The sequence below is a fragment of the Rhinoderma darwinii genome (assembly GCF_050947455.1).
Source record: "Rhinoderma darwinii isolate aRhiDar2 chromosome 4 unlocalized genomic scaffold, aRhiDar2.hap1 SUPER_4_unloc_1, whole genome shotgun sequence".
Classification (NCBI taxonomy): Eukaryota; Metazoa; Chordata; class Amphibia; order Anura; family Rhinodermatidae; genus Rhinoderma; species Rhinoderma darwinii.
Window position 1 is genome coordinate 762,309 of NW_027461753.1, and position 23,630 is coordinate 785,938.

The 23,630-nt window shown below is 43.5% G+C and overlaps 1 protein-coding gene across 1 annotated transcript in view; it reads left to right on the plus strand.

The window, feature by feature from the left end:
• The window catches only part of FNDC4 (fibronectin type III domain containing 4), a 72,743-nt gene that overhangs the window by 15,140 nt on the left and 33,973 nt on the right, over positions 1-23,630 (plus strand). Inside the window, exon 2 of the mRNA XM_075847420.1 lies at positions 16,220-16,539. Coding sequence (XP_075703535.1) covers positions 16,398-16,539 — 142 coding nt within the window. The 5' untranslated portion in view covers positions 16,220-16,397. The remainder of the gene's footprint in view (positions 1-16,219; positions 16,540-23,630) is intronic.

Here is a 23,630-nt window from a genome sequence, read left to right on the forward strand (position 1 = left end):
TTCTCTGTATATTATACACTGGTCATGGCCGGGATCTCTCCTCTCTATATTATACACTGGTCATGGCTGGGATCACTTCTCTGTATATTATATACTGGTCACGGCCGGGATCTCTCCTCTATATATTATACACTGGTCACGGCTAGGATCTCTCCTCTGTATATTATACACTGGTAATGGCTGGGATCGCTCCTCTATATATTATACACTGGTCACGGCTGGGATCTCTCCTCTGTATATTATACACTGGTCATGGCTGGGGTCTCTCCTCTGTATATTAAACACTGGTCAAAGCTGGGATCTCTCCTTTGTATATTATACACTGGTCACGGCCGGGATCTCTCCTCTATATATTATACACTGGTCATAGCCGGGATCTCTCCTCTGTATATTATATACTGTCATGGCCGGGATCTCTCCTCTGTATATTATACACTGGTCATGGCTGGGATCTCTCCTCTTCATATTATACACTGGTCATGGCTGGGATCTCTCCTCTGTATATTATACATGGGTCACAGCTGGGATCTCTCCTCTGTATATTATACACTGGTCATGATTGGGATCTCTCCTCTGTATAATATACACTGGTCATGATTGGGATCTCTCCTCTGTATATTATACACTGGTCATGGCCGGGATCTCTTCTCTGTATATTATACACTATTAACGGCTGGGATCTCTCCTCTTTATAATATACACTGGTCATGATTGGGATCTCTCCTCTGTATATTATACACTGGTCACGGCCTGGATCTCTCCTCTGTATATTATACACTCGTCATGGCCGGGGTTTCTCCTCTGTATATTATACACTGGTCATAGCCAGGGTCTCTCCTCTGTAGATTATACACTGGTCATGGCTGGGATCTCTCATCTGTATATTATAAACTGGTCATAGCCGGGATCTCTTCTCTGTATATTATACACTGGTCATGACCGATATCTCTCCTCTCTATATTATACACTGGTCACGGCTGGGATCTCTCCTCTGTATATTATAAACTGGTTTTGGCTGGGATCTCTTCTCTGTATATTATACATTGGTCATGGCTGGGATCTCTCCTCTGTATATTATACACTGGTCATTGCCGGGATCTCTCCTCTGTATATTATACACTGGTCATAGCCGGGATCTCTCCTCTGTATATTATATACTGTTCATGGCCAGGATATCTCCTCTGTATTTTATACACTGGTCATGGCTGGGATCTCTCCTCTGTATATTATACACTGGTCACGGCCGGGATCTCTCCTCTGTATATTACACACTGGTCATAGCCGGGATCTCTCCTCTGTATATTACACACTGGTCATAGCCGGGATCTCTCCTCTGTATATTACATACTGGTCATGGCCGGGATCTCTTCTCTGTATATTATACACTGTTTATGGTCGGGATCTCTCCTCTGTATATTATACACTGGTCATGGTCGGGATCTCTCCTCTGTATATTATACACTAGTCACGGCTTTGATCTCTTCTCTGTATATTATACAGTGGTCACGGCTGGGATCTCTCCTCTGTATATTATACACTGGCCATGGCTGGGATCTCTCATCTGTATATTATACACTGGTTATGGCCGGGATCTCTCCTCTGTATTTTATACACTGGTCATGGCCGGGATCTCTTCTCTGTATATTATATACTGGTCATGGCTGCTATCTCTCCTCTGTATATTATACACTGGTCATGGCTGGGATCTCTCCTCTGTATATTATACACTGGTCATGGCTGGGATCTCTCCTCTGTATATTATTCACTGGTCACGGCCGGTGTTTCTCTTCTGTATATTATACGCTTGTCCTGGCTGGGATCTCTCCTCTCTATATTATACACTGGTCATGGCTGTGATCTCTTCTCTGTATATTATATACTTGTCACGGCCGGGATCTCTCCTCTGTATATTATACACTGTCTATAGCTGGGATCTCTCCTCTGTATATTATACACATGTCACGGCCGGGATCTCTCCTCTGTATATTATACACTGGTCATAGCCGGGATCACTCCTCTGTATATAATATACTGATCATGGCCGGGATCTCTTTTCTGTATATTATACATTGGTCATGGCTTGGATCTCTCCTCTGTATATTATACACTGGTCATTGCCGGGATCTCTCCTCTGTATATTATACACTGGTCATAGCCGGGATCTCTCCTCTGTATATTATATACTGGTCATGGCCGGGATCTCTCCTCTGTATTTCATACACTGGTCATGGCTGGGATCTCTCCTCTGTATATTATACACTGGTCACGGCCGGGATCTCTCCTCTGTATATTACATACTGGTCATGGCCGGGATCTCTCCTCTGTATATTACATGCTGGTCATGGCCGGGATCTCTACTCTGTATATTATACACTGTTTATGGCCGGGATCTCTCCTCTGTATATTATACACTGGTCATGGTCGGGATCTCTCCTCTGTTTTTTATACACTGGTCATAGCTGGGATCTCTCCTCTGCATATTATACACTAGTCATGGCCGGGATCTCTCCTCTGTATATTATACACTGGTCATGGCCGGGATCTCTCCTCTGTATAATATACAGTGGTCACGGCCGGGATCTCTTCTCTGTATATTATACACTGGTCATGGCTGGGATCTCTCCTCTGTATATTATACACAGGTCATGGCTGGGATCTCTCCTCTGTATATTATACACTAGTCACGGCTGGGATCTCTCCTCTTTATATTATACACTGGTTATGGCTGGGATCTCTCCTCTGTATATTATACACTGGTCATGACTGGGATCTCTCCTCTGTATAATATACACTTGTAATGATTGGGATCTCTCCTCTGTATATTATACACTGGTCATGGCCGGGATCTCTCCTCTGTATATTATACAGTGGTCACGGCCGGGATCTCTCCTCTGTATATTATACACTGGTCATGGCTGGGATCTCTCATCTGTATATTATACACTGGTCATGGCCGGGAACTCTCCTCTTTAGATTATACACTCCTCTGTATATTATACACTGGCACGGCCGGTGTCTCTCCTCTGTATATTATACACTTGTCATGGCTGGGATCTCTTTTCTGTATATTATATACTGGTCACGGCCGGGATCTCTCCTCTATATATTATACACTGGTCATGGCCGGGATCTCTCCTCTGTATATTATACACTGGTCATAGCCGGGATCTGTTCTCTGTATATTATACATTGGTCAATGCTGGGATCTCTCTTCTGTATATTATACACTGGTCACGGCGGGGATCTCTCCTCTGTATATTATACACTGGTCATAGCCGGGATCTCTCCTCTGTATATTATACACTGGTCACGACTGAGATCTCTCCTCTGTATATTATACACTGGTCACGGCTTGGATCTCTCCTCTCTATATTATAAACTGGTCATGGCCGGGATCTCTCCACTGTATATTATACACTGGTCATGGCTGAGATCTCTCCTCTGTATATTATACACATGTCACGGCTGGGATCTCTTCTCTGTATATTATACACTGGTCATAGCCGGGATCTCTTCTCTGTATATTATACATTGGTCATTGCTGGGATCTCTCCTCTGTATATTATACACGGGTCACGGCGGGGATCTCTCCTCTGCATATTATACACTGGTCATAGCCGGGATCTCTCCTCTGTATATTATACACTGGTCACGACTGAGATCTCTCCTCTGTATATTATACACTGGTCACGGCTGGGATCTCTCCTCTCTATATTATACACTGGTCATGGCCGGGATCTCTCCTCTATATATTATACACTGGTCATGGCTGGGATCTCTTCTCTGTATATTATACACTAGTCACGGCTGGGATCTCTTCTCTGTATATTATATACTGGTCATGGCTGGGATCTCTCCTCTGTATATTATACACTGGTCATGGCCGGGATCTCTTCTCTGTATATTATACACTGGTCATGGCCGGGATCTCTGCTCTGTATATTATACACTAGTCACGGCTGGGATCTCTTCTCTGTATATTATATACTGGTAATGGCTGGGATCTCTCCTCTGTATATTATACACTGGTCATGGCCGGGATCTCTCCTCTGTATATTATACACTGGTCATGGCCGGGATCTCTCCTCTGTATATTATACACTGGTCATGGCCAGGATCTCACATCTGTATATTATATACTGGTCATTGCTGGGATCTCTCCTCTGTATATTATACACTGGTAATGGCTGGGATCGCTCCTCTATATATTATACACTGGTCACGGCCGGGATCTCTCCTCTGTATATTATACACTGGTAATGGCTGGGATCTCTCCTCTATATATTATACACTGGTCACGGCTGGGATCTCTCCTCTGTATATAATACAATGGTCATGGCTGGGATCTCTCCTCTGTATATTATACACTGGTCATGGCAGAGATCTCTCCTCTGTATATTATACACTGGTCATGGCTGGGATCTCTCCTCCGTATATTATACACTGGTCATGGCTGGGATCTCTCCTCTGTATATTATACACTAGTCATGGCCGGGATCTCTCCTCTGTATATTATACACTGGTCATAGCTGGGATCTCTCCTCTGTATATTATACACTGGTCACGGCCGGGATCTCTCCTCTGTATATTATACACTGGTCATGGCTGGGATGTCTCCTCTGTATATTATACACTGGTCATGGCCGGGATCTCTCCTCTGTATATTATACACTGGTCATGGCCGGGATTTCTCCTCTGTATATTATACACTGGTCATAGCCGGGATCTCTCCTCTGTATATTATACACTTGCGATTGCCAGGTTCTCTCCTCTGTATATTATACACTGTTCTTGGCTGGGAACTCTCCTCTGTATATTGTACACTGGTCATAGCCGGGATCTCTTCTCTGTATATTATACACTAGTCACTGCTGGGATATCTCCACTGTATATTATACACTGGTCATGGCCGGGATCTCTCCTCTGTATATTATATACTGGTCATGGCCAGGATCTCTCCTCTGTATATTATACACTGGTTATGGCCGGGATCTCTCCTCTGTATATTATATACTGGTCTTGGCTGGGATCTCTAATCTGTATATTATACACTGGTCATGGCTGGGATCTCTCCACTGTATATTATACACTGGTCACGGCTGGGATCTCTCCTCTGTATATTATTCACTGGTCACGGCTGGGATCTCTCCTCTGTATATTATACACTGGTCATGGCTGGGATCTCTTCTCTGTATATTATACACTGGTCACGGCCGGGATCTCTCCTCTGTATATTATACACTGGTCATGGCTGGGATCTCTCCACTGTATATTATACACTGGTCATAGCCGGGATCTCTCCTCTGTATATTATACACTGGTCATAGCCGGGATCTCTCCTCTGTATATTATACACTGGTCATGGCCGGGATCTCTCCTCTGTATATTATACACTGGTCACGACTGGGGTCTCTCCTCTGTATATTATACACTGGTCACGGCTGGGATCTCTCCTTTGTATATTATACACTGGTCACGGCCGGGATCTCTCCTCTATATATTATACACTGGTCATAGCCAGGATCTCTCCTCTGTATATTATAGACTGGTCATGGCCAGGATCTCTCCTCTGTATATTATACACTGGTCATGGCTGGGATCTATCCTCTTCATATTATACACTTGTCACAGCTGGGATCTCTCCTCTGTATATTATACACTGGTCATGGCTGGGATCTCTCCTCTGTATATTATACACTGGTCCTGGCTGGGATCTCTCCTCTATATATTATACACTAGTCAAGGCTGGGATCTCTCCTCTGTTTAATATACACTGGTCATGATTGGGATCTCTCCTCTGTTTATTATACACTGGTCACGGCCTGGATTTCTCCTCTGTATATTATACACTGGTCATGGCTGGGATCTCTCCTCTGTATATTATACACTGGTCACGGCTAGTATCTCTCCTTTGTATATGATACACTGGTAATGGCTGGGATCTCTCATCTGTATATTATACACAGGTCATAGCCAGGGTCTCTCCTCTGTAGATTATACACTCCTCTGTATATTATACACTGGTCATAGCCGGGATCTCTTCTCTGTAGATTATACACTGGTCACGGCCGGGATCTCTCCTCTGTATATTATACACTGGTTTTGACTGGGATCTCTTCTCTGTATATTATACACTGGTCACGGCCGGTGTCTCTCCTCTGTATATTATACACTTGTCATGGCTGGGATCTCTTCTCTGTATATTATATACTGGTCACGGCCGGGATCTCTCCTCTATATATTATACACTGGTCATAGCCGGGATCTCTCCTCTGTATATTATATACTGGTCATGGCCGGGATCTCTTCTCTGTATATTATACACTTGTCATGGCTGGGATCTCTTCTCTGTATATTATATACTGGTCACGGCCGGGATCTCTCCTCTGTATATTATATACTGGTCATTGCCGGGATCTCTACTCGGTATATTATACACTGGTCATAGCCGGGATCTCTCCTCTGTATGTTTTATACTGGTCATGGCCGTGATCTCTCCTCTGTATATTATACACTGGTCATGGCTGGGATCTCTCCTCTGTATATTATACTGTTATGGCAGGAAGGAGGTGAAGGGAACAAGTGAGCCCTAATCTACCCACCGCCCTGTCCCTGCCTACTTGCAACGACCCGCCCTAGGCGACGGGGTACAACTTGGCGGCTGTCCCTACGCTGTCTAAGTGCAAGGGAATACAAACAGGGAACAAGCAAGGGAAGGGGTAGTAGCCCACGGAACACCGTGAGGAAATGGAGTGGTGAACGAGCAAGTCAGGATCAGGATGTAGTGGAGTATACAAACGCAGAGCACAAAGCAGGAAGCAAGCCAGGGGCAGAGCGAAGCAGGATAAGCGGAACTGAAGCAAGGCAGAAGCACGACAGAAGCAGGCTGGAGCAAGGCAGCAGTGGGGCCAGGAATCCAAGAAGAATAACAAGCAATGAGGAAGAGAAAACGGCAGGTATAAATGGACAGGGGGCGGAGCTAACTCCGACTGACCAGGCCGCGATAGGCTCTCCCACTCCTGAGCCTGCCACCCTGATTGGTGGGAGCCGGTGTCAGTCTAAAAGGTCTGGCCTCAGGTGTCGACTGATTAATCCTGGGAGTATACACAAACGTAGTGCCTGGCAGATCCTTTACATATACACTGTTCATGGCTGGGATCTCTCCTCTGTATATTATACACTGGTCATGGCCGGGATCTCTCTCTGTATATTACACACTGGTCATAGCCGGGATCTCTCCTCTGTATATTATACACTGGTCATGGCCTGGATCTCTTCTCTGTATATTATACACTGTTTATGGCCGGGATCTCTCCTCTGTATATTATACACTGGTCATGGTCGGGATCTCTCCTCTGTATATTATACACTGGTCTTGGCCGGGATCTCCCATCTGTTTTTTATACACTGGTCATAGCTAGGATCTCTCCTCTGTATATTATACACTGGTCATGGCCGGGATCTCTCCTCTGTATATTATACACTGGTCATGGCCGGGATCTCTCCTCTGTATATTATACACTGGTCATGGCTGGGATCTCTCCTCTGTATATTATACACTGGTCAGAGCTGGGATCTCTCCTCTGTATATTATACACTGGTCATGGCTGGGATGTGTCCTCTGTATATTATACACTGGTCATGGCTGAGATCTCTCCTCTGAATATTATACACTGGTCATGGGTGGGATCTCTCCTCTTTATATTATACTCTGGTCCCAGCTGGGATCTCTCCTCTGTATATTATACACTGGTCATAGCTGGGATCTCTCCTCTGTATATTATACACTGGTCACGGCTGGGATCTCTCCTCTGTATATTATACACTGGTCATGGCTGAGATCTCTCCTCTGAATATTATACACTGGTCATGGGTGGGATCTCTCCTCTTTATATTATACTCTGGTCCCAGCTGGGATCTCTCCTCTGTATATTATACACTGTTCACGGCTGGGATCTCTCCTTTGTATATTATACACTGGTCATAGCCAGGATGTCTCCTCTGTATATTATACACTGGTCATGGCCGGGATCTCTCCTCTGTATATTATACACTGGTCATGGCTGGGATCTATCCTCTTCATATTATACACTTGTCACAGCTGGGATCTCTCCTCTGTATATTATACACTGGTCATGGCTGGGATCTCTCCTCTGTATATTATACACTGGTCATAGCCGCGATCTCTCCACTGTATATTATACACTGGTCACGGCTGGGATCTCTCCTCTGTATATTATACACTGGTCATAGCTGGGATCTCTACTCTGTATATTATACACTGGTCATAGCCGGGATCTCTCCTCTGTATATTATACACTGGTCATGGCCGGGATCTCTCCTCTGTATATTATACACTGGTCACGGCTGGGATCTTTCCTCTGTATATTATACACTGGTCACGGCTGGGATCTCTCCTCTGTATATTATACACTGGTCATAGCCGGGATCTCTCCTCTGTATATTATACACTGGTCACGGCTGGGATCTTTCCTCTGTATATTATACGTTGGTCACGGCTGGGATCTCTCCTCTGTATATTATACACTGGTCATGGCCGGGATCTCCCGTCTGTTTTTTATACACTGGTCATAGCTGGGATCTCTCCTCTGTATATTATACACAAGTCATGGCTGGGATCTCTACTCTGTATATTATACACAGGTCATGGCTGGGATCTCTCCTCTTTATATTATACACTGGTCCCAGCTGGGATCTCTCCTCTGTATATTATACACAGGTCCTGGCTGGGATCCCTCCTCTGTATATTATACACTAGTCACAGCTGGGATCTCTCCTCTGTATAATATACACTGGTCATGATTGGGATCTCTCCTCTGTATATTATACACTGGTCATGGCCGGGATCTTTCCTCTGTATATTATACAGTGGTCATGTCTGGGAACTCTCTTCTTTATATTATACACTGGTCATGGCCGGGATCTCTCCTCTGTATATTATACACTGGCCATGGCCGGGATCTCTCCTCTGTATATTATACACTGGTCATGGCTGGGATCTTCCCTCTGTATATTATACACTGGTCATGGCTGGGATCTCTCCTCTGTATATTATACACTGGTCATGGCCGGGATCTCTCCTCTGTATATTATACACTGGTCATGGCTGGGATCTCTCCTCTGTATATTATACACTGGCCATGGCCGGGATCTCTCCTCTGTATATTATGCACTGGTCATGGCTGGGATCTTCCCTCTGTATATTATACACTGGTCATAGCCGGGATCTCTCCTCTGTATATTATACACTGGTCATGGCTGGGATCTCTCCTCTGTATATTATACACTGGTCATGGCTGGGATCTCTCCTCTGTATATTATACACTGGTCATGGCTGGGGTCTCTCCTCTGTATATTATACACTGGTCATGGCTGGGATCTCTCCTCTGTATATTATACACTGGTCATAGCCGGGATCTCTCCTCTGTATATTATATACTGGTCATGGCCGGGATCTCTCCTCTGTATATTATACACTGGTCATGGCCGGGATCTCTCCTCTGTATATTATACACTGGTCATGGCCGGGATCTCTTCTCTGTATATTACATACTGGTCATGGCCGGGATCTCTTCTCTGTATATTATACACTGTTTATGGCCGGGATCTCTCCTCTGTATATTATACACTGGTCATGGCTGGGATCTCTCCTCTGTATATTATACACTGGTCATGGCCGTGATCTCCTGTCTGTTTTTTATACACTGGTCATAGCTGGGATCTCTCCTCTGTATATTATACAATGGTCATGGCTGAGATCTCTCCTTTGTATATTATACACTGGTCACGGCTGGGATCTCTCCTCTCTATATTATACACTGGTCATGGCCGGGATCTCTCCTCTGTATATTATACACTGGTCATGGCCGGGATCTCTCCTCTGTATATTATACACTGGTCATGGCTGGGATCTTCCCTCTGTATATTATACACTGGTCATAGCCGGCATCTCTCCTCTGTATATTATACACTGGTCATGGCTGGGATCTCTCCTCTGTATATTATACACTGGTCATGGCTGGGGTCTCTCCTCTGTATATTATACACTGGTCATGGCTGGGGTCTCTCCTCTGTATATTATACACTGGTCACGGCTGGGATCTCTCCTCTGTATATTATACACTGGTCATAGCCGGGATCTCTCCTCTGTATATTATATACTGGTCATGGCCGGGATCTCTTTTCTGTATATTATACACTGGTCATGGCTGGGATCTTCCCTCTGTATATTATACACTGGTCATAGCCGGGATCTCTCCTCTGTATATTATACACTGGTCATGGCTGGGATCTCTCCTCTGTATATTATACACTGGTCACGGCTGGGATCTCTCCTCTGTATATTATACACTGGTCATGGCTGGGGTCTCTCCTCTGTATATTATACACTGGTCATGGCTGGGATCTCTCCTCTGTATATTATACACTGGTCATAGCCGGGATCTCTCCTCTGTATATTATATACTGATCATGGCCGGGATCTCTTTTCTGTATATTATACACTGGTCATGGCCGGGATCTCTCCTCTGTATATTATACACTGGTCATGGCCGGGATCTCTTCTCTGTATATTACATACTGGTCATGGCCGGGATCTCTTCTCTGTATATTATACACTGGTTATGGCCGGGATCTCTCCCCTGTATATTATACACTGGTAATGACTGGGATCTCTCTTCTGTATATTATACACTGGCCACGGCTGGGATCTCTCCTCTGTATATTATAATCTGGTAATGGTCGGGGTTTCTCCTCTGTATATTATACACTGGTCATGGCTGGGATCTCTCCTCTGTATATTATACACTGGTCACGGCTGGGATCTCTCCTCTGTATATTATACACTGGTCACGGCTGGGATCTCTCCTCTGTATATTATACACTGGTCACGGCTGGGATCTCTCCACTGTATATTATACACTGGTCATGGCCGGGATCTCTCCTCTGTATATTATACACTGGTCATAGCCGCGATCTCTCCACTGTATATTATACACTGGTCACGGCTGGGATCTCTCCTCTGTATATTATACACTGGTCATAGCCGGGATCTCTCCTCTGTATATTATACACTGGTCATGGCCGGGATCTCTCCTCTGTATATTATACACTGGTCACGGCTGGGATCTTTCCTCTGTATATTATACACTGGTCACGGCTGGGATCTCTCCTCTGTATATTATACACTGGTCATAGCCGGGATCTCTCCTCTGTATATTATACACTGGTCACGGCTGGGATCTTTCCTCTGTATATTATACACTGGTCACGGCTGGGATCTCTCCTCTCTATATTATACACTGGTCATGGCCGGGATCTCTCCTCTGTATATTATACACTGGTCATGGCCGGGATCTCTACTTGGCGGCTGTCCCTACGCTGTCTAAGTGCAAGGGAATACAAACAGGGAACAAGCAAGGGAAGGGGTAGTAGCCCACGGAACACCGTGAGGAAATGGAGTGGTGAACGAGCAAGTCAGGATCAGGATGTAGTGGAGTATACAAACGCAGAGCACAAAGCAGGAAGCAAGCCAGGGGCAGAGCGAAGCAGGATAAGCGGAACTGAAGCAAGGCAGAAGCACGACAGAAGCAGGCTGGAGCAAGGCAGCAGTGGGGCCAGGAATCCAAGAAGAATAACAAGCAATGAGGAAGAGAAAACGGCAGGTATAAATGGACAGGGGGCGGAGCTAACTCCGACTGACCAGGCCGCGATAGGCTCTCCCACTCCTGAGCCTGCCACCCTGATTGGTGGGAGCCGGTGTCAGTCTAAAAGGTCTGGCCTCAGGTGTCGACTGATTAATCCTGGGAGTATACACAAACGTAGTGCCTGGCAGATCCTTTACATATACACTGTTCATGGCTGGGATCTCTCCTCTGTATATTATACACTGGTCATGGCCGGGATCTCTCTCTGTATATTACACACTGGTCATAGCCGGGATCTCTCCTCTGTATATTATACACTGGTCATGGCCGGGATCTCTCCTCTGTATATTATACACTGGTCATAGCCGCGATCTCTCCACTGTATATTATACACTGGTCACGGCTGGGATCTCTCCTCTGTATATTATACACTGGTCATAGCTGGGATCTCTACTCTGTATATTATACACTGGTCATGGCCGGGATCTCTTTTCTGTATATTATACACTGGTCATGGCTGGGATCTTCCCTCTGTATATTATACACTGGTCATAGCCGGGATCTCTCCTCTGTATATTATACACTGGTCATGGCTGGGATCTCTCCTCTGTATATTATACACTGGTCATAGCCGCGATCTCTCCACTGTATATTATACACTGGTCACGGCTGGGATCTCTCCTCTGTATATTATACACTGGTCATAGCCGGGATCTCTCCTCTGTATATTATACACTGGTCATAGCCGCGATCTCTCCACTGTATATTATACACTGGTCACGGCTGGGATCTCTCCTCTGTATATTATACACTGGTCATAGCCGGGATCTCTCCTCTGTATATTATATACTGGTCATGGCCGGGATCTCTTTTCTGTATATTATACATTCTGTATATTATACACTGGTCATGGCCGGGATCTCTCCACTGTATATTATACACTGGTCACGGCCGGGATCTCTTCTCTGTATATTATACACTGGTTATGGCCGGGATCTCTCCCCTGTATATTATACACTGGTAATGACTGGGATCTCTCTTCTGTATATTATACACTGGCCACGGCTGGGATCTCTCCTCTGTATATTATAATCTGGTAATGGTCGGGGTTTCTCCTCTGTATATTATACACTGGTCATGGCTGGGATCTCTCCTCTGTATATTATACACTGGTCACGGCTGGGATCTCTCCTCTGTATATTATACACTGGTCACGGCTGGGATCTCTCCTCTGTATTTTATACACTGGTCACGGCTGGGATCTCTCCACTGTATATTATACACTGGTCATGGCCGGGATCTCTCCTCTGTATATTATACACTGGTCATAGCCGCGATCTCTCCACTGTATATTATACACTGGTCACGGCTGGGATCTCTCCTCTGTATATTATACACTGGTCATAGCTGGGATCTCTACTCTGTATATTATACACTGGTCATAGCCGGGATCTCTCCTCTGTATATTATACACTGGTCATGGCCGGGATCTCTCCTCTGTATATTATACACTGGTCACGGCTGGGATCTTTCCTCTGTATATTATACACTGGTCACGGCTGCGATCTCTCCTCTGTATATTATACACTGGTCATAGCCGGGATCTCTCCTCTGTATATTATACACTGGTCACGGCTGGGATCTTTCCTCTGTATATTATACACTGGTCACGGCTGGGATCTCTCCTCTGTATATTATACACTGGTCACGGCCGGGATCTCTCCTCTGTATATTATACACTGGTCATAGCCAGGATCTCTCCTCTGTATATTATACACTGGTCACGGCCGGGATCTCTCCTCTGTATATTATACACTGGTCATGGCTGGGATCTCTCCTCTGTATATTATACATGGGTCATGGCCGGGATCTCTCCTCTGTATGTTATACATGGGTCATGGCTGGGATCTCTCCTCTGTATATTATACATGGGTCATGGCTGGGATCTCTCCTCTGTATATTATACACTGGTCATAGCCGGGATCTCTCCTCTGTATATTATACACTAGTCATTGGTGGGATCTCTTCTCTGTATATTATACACTGGTCATGGCGGGGATCTCTTCTCTGTATATTATACATGGGTCATGGCCGGGATCTCTCTTCTGTATATTATACACTGGTCATGGTGGGATCTCTCCTCTGTATATTATACACTGGTCATGGCTGGGATCTCTCCTCTGTATATTATACACTGGTCATGGCTGGGATCTCTCCTCTGTATATTATACATGGGTCATGGCTGGGATCTCCTGTATATGAATGACAGAATAGAAAATGTTATTGCCAAGCATAAATAGAAACTGTAATTAGCATATTGGATACTATAAAATATACTTATTCATCACATACTATAAAGCACAATATAAAAAGCTACATATCATATAGTTATTTAAGATCCACACTGCAGGTCATTTATATCATGATATAACTCTACAGGAGCTGTATTAGACTGTTTATGCATATCATGATATAACTCTACAGGAGCAGTATTACACTGTATATACATATCATGATATAACTACAGGAGCTGTATTACACTGTATATATTTATCATGATATAACTACAGGAGCTGTATTACACTGTGTATATTTATCATGATATAACTCTACAGGAGCTGTATTAGACTGTTTATGCATATCATGATATAACTCTACAGGAGCTGTATTAGACTGTTTATGCATATCATGATATAACTCTACAGGAGCTGTATTACACTGTATATACATATCATGATATAACTACAGGAGCTGTATTACACTGTATATACATATCATGATATAACTACAGGAGCTGTATTACACTGTGTATATTTATCATGATATAACTCTACAGGAGCTGTATTAGACTGTTTATGCATATCATGATATGACTCTACAGGAGCAGTATTACACTGTAAATACATATCATGATATAACTCTACAGGAGCTGTATTACACTGTATATACATATCATGATATAACTACAGGAGCTGTATTACACTGTGTATATTTATCATGATATAACTCTACAGGAGCTGTATTAGACTGTTTATGCATATCATGATATAACTCTACAGGAGCTGTATTAGACTGTTTATGCATATCATGATATAACACTACAGGAGCTGTATTACACTGTAAATACATATCATGATATAACTCTACAGGAGCTGTATTACACTGTATATACATATCATGATATAACTACAGGAGCTGTATTACACTGTGTATATTTATCATGATATAACTCTACAGGAGCTGTATTAGACTGTTTATGCATATCATGATATGACTCTACAGGAGCAGTATTACACTGTAAATACATATCATGATATAACTCTACAGGAGCTGTATTACACTGTATATACATATCATGATATCACTCTACAGGAGCTGTATTACACTGTATATACATATCATTATATAACTCTACAGGAGCTGTATTACTCTGTGTATATTTATCATGATATAACTCCACAGGAGCTGTATTAGACTGTTTATGCATATCATGATATGACTCTACAGGAGCTGTATTACACTGTATATACATATCTTGATATAACTCTACAGGAGCTGTATTACACTGTGTATATTTATCATGGTATAACTACAGGAGCTGTATTACACTGTGTATATTTATCATGATATCACTCTACAGGAGCTGTATTACACTGTATATACATATCATGATATAACACTACAGGAGCTGTATTACACTGTGTATACATATCATGATATAACTCTACAGGAGCTGTATTACACTGTGTATATTTATCATGATATAACTCTACAGGAGCTGTATTACACTGTATATACATATCATGATATAACTCTACAGGGGCTGTAATACACTGTATATACATATCATGATATAACTCTACAGGAGCTGTATTACACTGTATATACATATCATGATATAACTCTACAGGGGCTGTAATACACTGTATATACAGTACATATCATGATATAACTCTACAGGAGCTGTATTACTCTGTGTATACATATCATGATATAACTCTACAGGAGCTGTATTACACTGTGTATACATATCATGATATAACTACAGGAGCTGTATTACACTGTATATATTTATCATGATATAACTCTACAGGAGCAGTATTACTCTGTGTATACATATCATGATATAACGCTACAGGAGCTGTATTACACTGTGTATACATATCATGATATAACTCTACAGGAGCTGTATTACACTGTATATACATATCATGATATAACTCTACAGGAGCTGTATTACTCTGTGTATACATATCATGATATAACTCTACAGGAGCTGTATTACACTGTGTATACATATCATGATATAACTACAGGAGCTGTATTACACTGTATATATTTATCATGATATAACTCTACAGGAGCAGTATTACTCTGTGTATACATATCATGATATAACTCTACAGGAGCTGTATTACACTGTGTATACATATCATGATATAACTCTACAGGAGCTGTATTACACTGTATATACATATGATATAACTCTACAGGAGCTGTATTACTCTGTGTCTGGTTGGCAGTGATTGTACGTTGTTCCTTTCTTTTTGCAGGTGAGCTGCATACTCTGCAGCAGCCCCAGTAGACGTGAAGCTGTAAGATACTGAGGTCCTATGTTGCGGGCCTCATCCTCCCCTTGCTGTGGATGGAGTTCTGCACAGACATTCTACACTTCTCCTGTCACAGGATATAGACATTACTTGGAACGGATCGTCCAGACATAAAGTTCCAATGACTTGTTTCTCATTTCTGAGCCGGAGATCCCAGGGCTTCGTGTGGGGCCACATCCTGCCTGAGATGGCCCATATCCCCATGTACCTGAGCCCGGCGGTGCTCGTCCTGTTCAGCTGTGACCTCTGCTTGGTAAAAGCAAGTAAGTGTCCCCACTGAGAGGTGCCGTGTTCTGCTTTACAAAACCCATTTTGTAATATTGGAGTGTTCTGAGTTATAAAGGAGAGTGGTAAGAGAGGACATCTCCCTGGAGGACCCGACATGTCCATAAATTACACTGACAGCCCAATGATTTCCACCAGAGTTGTGTAATTCTTCATTTAACCTGTGGGGGTGCTGCAGGCAAGTTTAACCACAGATTACAGCTGATTGCTGGAGGTCCCAGCAGCGGGTCATCCTCTGATCAGCTTATCCTCAGGGACCCTTATGACAAAGGTATTGTCTGAAGCAGACAACTCTCTAATGGGGCTGTCCCCAGAAGGAAAGCGCAGGTCGGCAGCCTCCATCACTGGTTCATACATTCCGGTACATATTTGGATGTGTAGATTTTTAGTCCCTATTTTCCTTATAGATAAGTTGTTACTATTGGGATGTGTTTGTTGTAATGCTCGCAGATCTACCTCAATCCCAAGGTGAAATGCCGCCATTCTCCCCCCTTGTCGTGCCTTGACAATGTTTTGGGCTTTTTTATCGATTCTGTATGTTTGTAATAAGAAGTTGCTTTTCACTTTCAAAGGGGTTGTCATATATTTTTCTTTTTAACTTATCCAGTGGATGACTGGGGGCAAATGCTACAGTAAAAATGTTTTCATATATAGAAGTGTTAAAAAAAAGCAACTATTAATGAACAAATACTTAATATCTCCTAATGCAAGAAAAGGTAATGGGCTGGGTAATGTCCCAGCGGGACAACCTCCCTTATATAGTGGAGAGGCAACTCTATAATAATTATATATACATACAAGAAACCGAGTGTAGAGCCAAGTATATATGAGAGGGATAACACATTTTATTAAATACATACAAAAACATACATGAGTGGAGACTCTATATAGTATATACACAGGCAAATAGGAAAAGCAGGTGTACGAGGTATTTAAGGTCCTTGTATTAAGGACACATAAATAGGGCAGTAAGCTATCATGAATGACGTTAGTGTTAGGAAATGTCTAGGGGGTATTAACTAAAGTACAATATTCCTGACATAGATAACTCAGATAGCCTTACCCATAGTAAAAGTCCTGCTAGTCTGGGTGCCTGTGTATGGAACCCCGACGCGCGTTTCGCGATATCCGCTTCCTCAAGGGGTATGGAGGTGTCTAACTCGTGTGTGCCCTAAATAGTATGTAGCCAGGTGCTTGCTGTCTAATTAGATGAATGTTTCCGCGTCCCTTGGTGTGCGGCGCACATCCATCGACGCGACCGGAAGTGTGGCATGCCCCACATCCGGCCTCCAGTGCCGCGGCGCACATCCGGGTTCCTGACGCGTACCAGGGAATCCAGACATGCGCACCGCACTGTAGGAGGCTCGGACGGGGTCAGCAACAGTCCCGGTCACGTGCGTATGGAGCGCGCTCCCCATAGGACGATGGGAACAAAGAACAGGTAAGTGTCTAAGTATTAGTATGTATTTGTAATGTGCCAAAGGACTGCCCACTTCATATGCCCCTAATCAGAAAACCAAAAATGGATAGGTGTGCAGATGATAATATGTGTACCAGAACAAGAAGAAGTGTGTTGGAGTATAATACCAATGATATCTTAAGTACGAACTATTTGCAAATACCGAGGATTGTGAAGGAATATGCATCTGGAAAAATTCAACCATTAACAGTGCAAAATGTTTACATTGCTGTATAGGACCACATAAGGATATAAAGTGTAACGTGGAGAAAAAACATAGTAAGAATATCAATTAATATAATAGTGCATCAAGGAGCATAAGTGTAGAGGTGATACGCCTCCTCCGTAGACTCAATGTTCAATAAATAGAAATAAAAATACAAAGTAAAGTGAACAAAGCACAAATAATAAACCAAAAGAAGTTATTTAAGGTCGTCTGTAAAAGACAGACGGCAAAAGGTGAATATTCACAGAAAGGAGGGGAAGGAGAGAGGTGGCAGGAACTTGACACCTCACAATCTCCGGATCTTCCGTATATGGTAGACTTAGAGAATCGCCTGGAGTTTAGATTCTTTTTTCAAGTATATGGGCACTCAGAATTTAGTCAACTGGTACAACAAATACCTATTTAAAAAGATATTAAATTAGTACAAGACACACAAATAATAATAAAAAGGGATTACAAATAGAAAGCTGGTAATAGGTGGTTGAGCTTATCATAACTAGGGAGCGAAACTAAGTTTCTCTTTGAGTCCAGATGGTGTCATGGACCCCAGTAGGACAATCCATCTGCACTCTTTCTGTGCCAGAACCTTCCTCATATTGTCTCCCCCCCCCCCCCTGATGCCACAATGTACATGCTCAATGCCATAGATTTTTAGAGATTTAGGATTACATCCGTGGAACAATTTAAAGTGCCTTTGTAAGGTTTTCAATTCTCTGGGATCATCTATGGCACTCGCTCCAACAATGACCCTCACATGTTCTCTTGTGCGTACTCGTAACTCCCTAGATGTCAGACCTATATATACCTTCGGACACCCACACACAGCGTAATAGATTATATGCGTGGTGCTACAGGAGATGTAATCTCTGATATCAAAGGATCGAGTACCATCCACGGTTTCAAATTTTGTGGCCCTACTGATATTTGGCCATGCAACGCAGTTTCCACATGGGTAGCAGCCTACCCTTTGTCCACGTGATCCAAAGTAATTCACTTTTGTTGGCGTATAGTGGCTTTTTACTAGAAGATCTCCAAGGTTTCTGCTTCTCTTGGCCGTCATCAATGGTCTTTCACCCAGACAGAGAGCCAAGGCTGGCTCAGATCTTAGGATGGACCAATGTTTCCCCAGAATTGTCCGTATTTCCTCCCAACAATTGTTATAGGTAATGATAAACCTAATAGCCGTTTCCCCTGTTCTACGGGTTTTGGTTCTTAAAAGATCCAAGCGGGGTGTATTTTTTAGCTCTACAGTATCCTGCTTTGATAGATCTTTTAGTATATCCCCTGTCCTCAATTCTATGTTTAAGATCCGCAGACTGTTGTTCAAATAGATGGTCAGTGGAGCAGATCCGCCTCATCCTTAGGAACTGCCCAACTGGGATGGCTTTTACTGTAGACGGTGTATGGGAAGAAGAGGCATGCAGCAATGAGTTGACCGTTTGGAGGAATCCACATTCGTCAGTAGAGATAGAGATATCCAAGAATTCAATTTTCTGTCTGTGCAAGCGGTATGTCAGTTTGACATTGACCTCATTCACATTCAATTGCTTCATGAACCTCCTCAACTCACACTCCGAGCCCTGCCACACAAATAGAATATCATCTATGTAACGGAGCCAGCACTGCACATGGTCAGCGGCGTGAGCACCATCCCCATGAAAAACCTGCCTCTCCCAAAGTCCAAGAAACAGGTTCGCATAGGATGGCGCGCATGCCGCGCCCATGGCAGTGCCTTGTGAAGGTAAAAATTATCCTTGAACACAAATGCATTGTGGCTCAGAATGTACTGTAAGAGTTCAAGGATTAGTTCACAAATTTCTCCATCCCAGTTGCTGGTCCCCAGGAAGAAGCGGACCGCCTCCAAACCATCTTGATGTCTTATACATGTGTATAGTGACTCGATGTCTGCGTCACTAAATACATGTCGGGCTCAATTTGAATCTCGTCTAATCTCCCCAAGACATCAGTTGTGTCCCTTACGTATGATGGTAACTCTATCACTAGGGGTTTTAAGTAATGATCTACAAATTTACATATAGGTTCACATCGGCCGTCCCAGGGGTTCTATTGGGTTTTTGTGGATCTTTGGCAAAAAGTATAATGTGGGAACTTTTGGATCCTCGATCATTAATCCTTCATATATTTTTTTGTTGATGATCCCCTTGTCCAGAGCTTTATTCAGAATTTTGGTCAATTCTAGAGAGAATTTTGACATTGGATTACAAGTTAGTTTTGCATACGTCTGTTTATCTCTGAGTTTTCTGAATGCTTCTCTCTCATATTTATCTGTCGGCCAGACCACAATGTTGCCCCCTTTATCTGCAGCCTTAATAACCACATCATCCAAGGATTGGAGTTCTTTCAAGGCTTGTCTCTGTGGAGCTGTTAAATTGTCTTTAGACTTAGATTTGGATAGTTGTTTGAGTTCATCCACCACAAATTTTGTGAATATTTCTACTTGGGGCATAGAGATAAGGGGGGGGGGGGGGGACCTTGTGGATCAGGGTAAAACCGAGGTTGGAAACTTACCAGTCGTAGTAATTTGTTCTCGTAGTAGTTCTTCTAGTGCCTGCAGGGCCTCCCTCTCCATCTCACTACCAATCTCCAAGGAGCCGGATCCCCTGCTATGTAATTATTTTAAAACAAGCTTTCTAGAGAACAAATGTAAGTCCTTCAGAGCTGTGAAAAAATCAAAACAAGTAGTGGGTGAGAATGTCAAACCCCTACCAAGGACCTCACATTGGGCATCAGAGAGGGCATGAGAAGAAAGGTTTATTACCTCTAGATTGTTTCCTGATCTCTTCTCCTGTTGTTGGTTCATCGGCTTCTTGCGTTTAGCATATCTGTCTGTAAAGGATCTGCCAGGCACAGCTTCGGAGTTAACGCCCATAGATAATCAGTCTGCACCTGCTTCTATGTCTGTGAGACTGACTCCATCTTCCACCACTCAGGGTGGCAGGCTTAGGAGTGGGAGAGCCTATCACAGCCTGGCCAGACGGAGCTAGCTTCCGCCCTCTGTCTATTTATACCTGCCTTTCCTGTTCCTCCTTTGCTTGTGATTCTTCTCGTTTGGTTTCCTGGCCCTGCTGCAGCTTCTTGTACTATTGTCCTTGCTTCATATTGACCCCGGCTTGCTGACTACTCTCCTGCTCTGCGTTTGGTACCTCGTACACTCCTGGTTTGACTCGGCTTGTTTACTAGTCTTCTGCTCTGCGTTTGGCACCTCGTACTCTCCTTGTTTGACTCGGCTTGTTCACTTCTCTTGTTGCTCACGGTGTTGCCGTGGGCAACTACCCCTTTCTCCCCCTAGCTCTGTGTACCCTTGTCTGTTTGTCTGTCGTGCACTTATTGAGCGTAGGGACCGTCGCCCAGTTGTACCCCGTCGCCTAGGGCGGGTCGTTGCAAGTAGGCAGGGACTGAGTGGCAGGTAGATTAGGGCTCACTTGTCTGTCTCCCCACCCCCGTCATTACACTGTCGTACTGTCTTCTTGAGACATGGGAGCCTGGATTGCTACCAATGTTGGTGTTCATTTTTGTGTCACGTATTCTAACTGACTCTTCCCCTGAAGTTCGTGATGACATAGAAGAGGATCTAGAGCGAGATGTGGGTCTGGGTCTATCAAGTTTCACTCGCCATTTATATACCCTGTTAAGTTTGTAATCTTGTACATCCCTATGGAATTTACCCGATTTCATAGAGCATATATCCTTCTCCCATTTGGCATATTCTTTATTTAGATCTGCTTGTAATTTAGCAAGTGTCTCGTTTGAGAACTCTTTTTTCAAACCCAATTGGATCTCATCTATTTCCACTAGTGTGGCGGAATTTGATTCAACCAAGAGACTCATAAATCCTTTAGAACATGTATCTGCCAACTCCTCCCATTGCTTTTTAAAAAAGTCATTTTCTATATCAAAAATTGGAAAAACTTGAACCCTCAGACCCCAAGGGACGCGGAAAAATTCACCTAATTAGACAGCAAGCACCTGGCTACATACTATTTAGGGCACACACGAGTTAGACACCTCCATACCCCTTGAGGAAGCGGATATCGTGAAACACGCGTCGGGGTTCCATACACAGGCACCCAGACTAGCAGGACTTTTACTATGGGTAAGGCTATCTGAGTTATCTATGTCAGGAATATTGTACTTTAGTTAATACCCCCTAGACATTTCCTAACACTAACAGTCTAGATTCCAAACAATTAACGTCATTCATGATAGCTTACTGCCCTATTTATGTGTCCTTAATACAAGGACCTTAAATACCTCGTACCCCTGCTTTTCCTATTTGCCTGTGTATATACTATATAGAGTCTCTCCACTCATGTACCTTTTTAACATGTATGTTTTTATATGTATTTAATAAAATGTGTTATCCCTTTTATATATACTTGGCTCTACACTCTGTTTCTTGTATGTATATATATTAATTAGCAAAATACAAAGTGAATGAACAGAAGAGAAATCTAAATCAAATCAATATTTGGGGTGACCACCCTTTACCTTCAGAACAGCATCAATTCTTCTAGTTACTTGCACAAAGACCTGGATTTTGTAGGATTATAGTCAGGTGTATGATTAACAAATTCTACCAAACCAGTGATAATGAGCATAATTTTCGTATGCGGGGTGAAACACAGTCATTAACTATAAAAGAAACTGCTGTGTAGGAGGCTTAAAACTGGATAAGGAACAGCCAAACTCTGCTACAAAGGTGAAGTTGTGGAAGACCATTTCATGTCCCAGGTCCGCCATGGCAATACTGAGCACAGAAACAATGCACAAGGTAGTTATACTGCATCAGCAAGATCCCTCCCAGGCAAAGATTTCACAGCAGACAGGTTTCAAGATGTGCTGTTCAAGTTCTTTTGAAGAAGACGACCTTAGGTGCAAAGGCCGGCCAAGGAAGCTTATTGCAGCAGATCAAAGACACATCATGATTACTTCCCTTAAAAATCGTAAGATGTCCACAGTGCCATCAGCTCAAAACTGGCAGAAACCAGTGGGACCCAGGTACACCCATCTACTGTGTGGAGGAGTCTGGCCAGAAGTGGTCTCCATGGAAGAAGTGCAGCCAAAAAGCCAAGCCTTCAACATGGAAACAAGGCCAAGCGACTCAACTATGCACAAAAACATAGGAACTGGGGTGCAGAAAAATGGCAGCAGGAGCTCTGGACTGCGGACTCAATGTGAAATATTTGGTGTAACAGGAGGCAATTCATCGAAGGGCTGGTGAGCGGTACAATAATGATGGTCTGCAGGCAGCAGTGAAGATGGTGGAGGGTCCTGGAGAGCGGTACAATAATGAGGGTCTGCAGGCAGCAGTGAAGCATGGTGGAGGGTCCAGGAGAACGGTACCATAATGACGGTATGCAGGC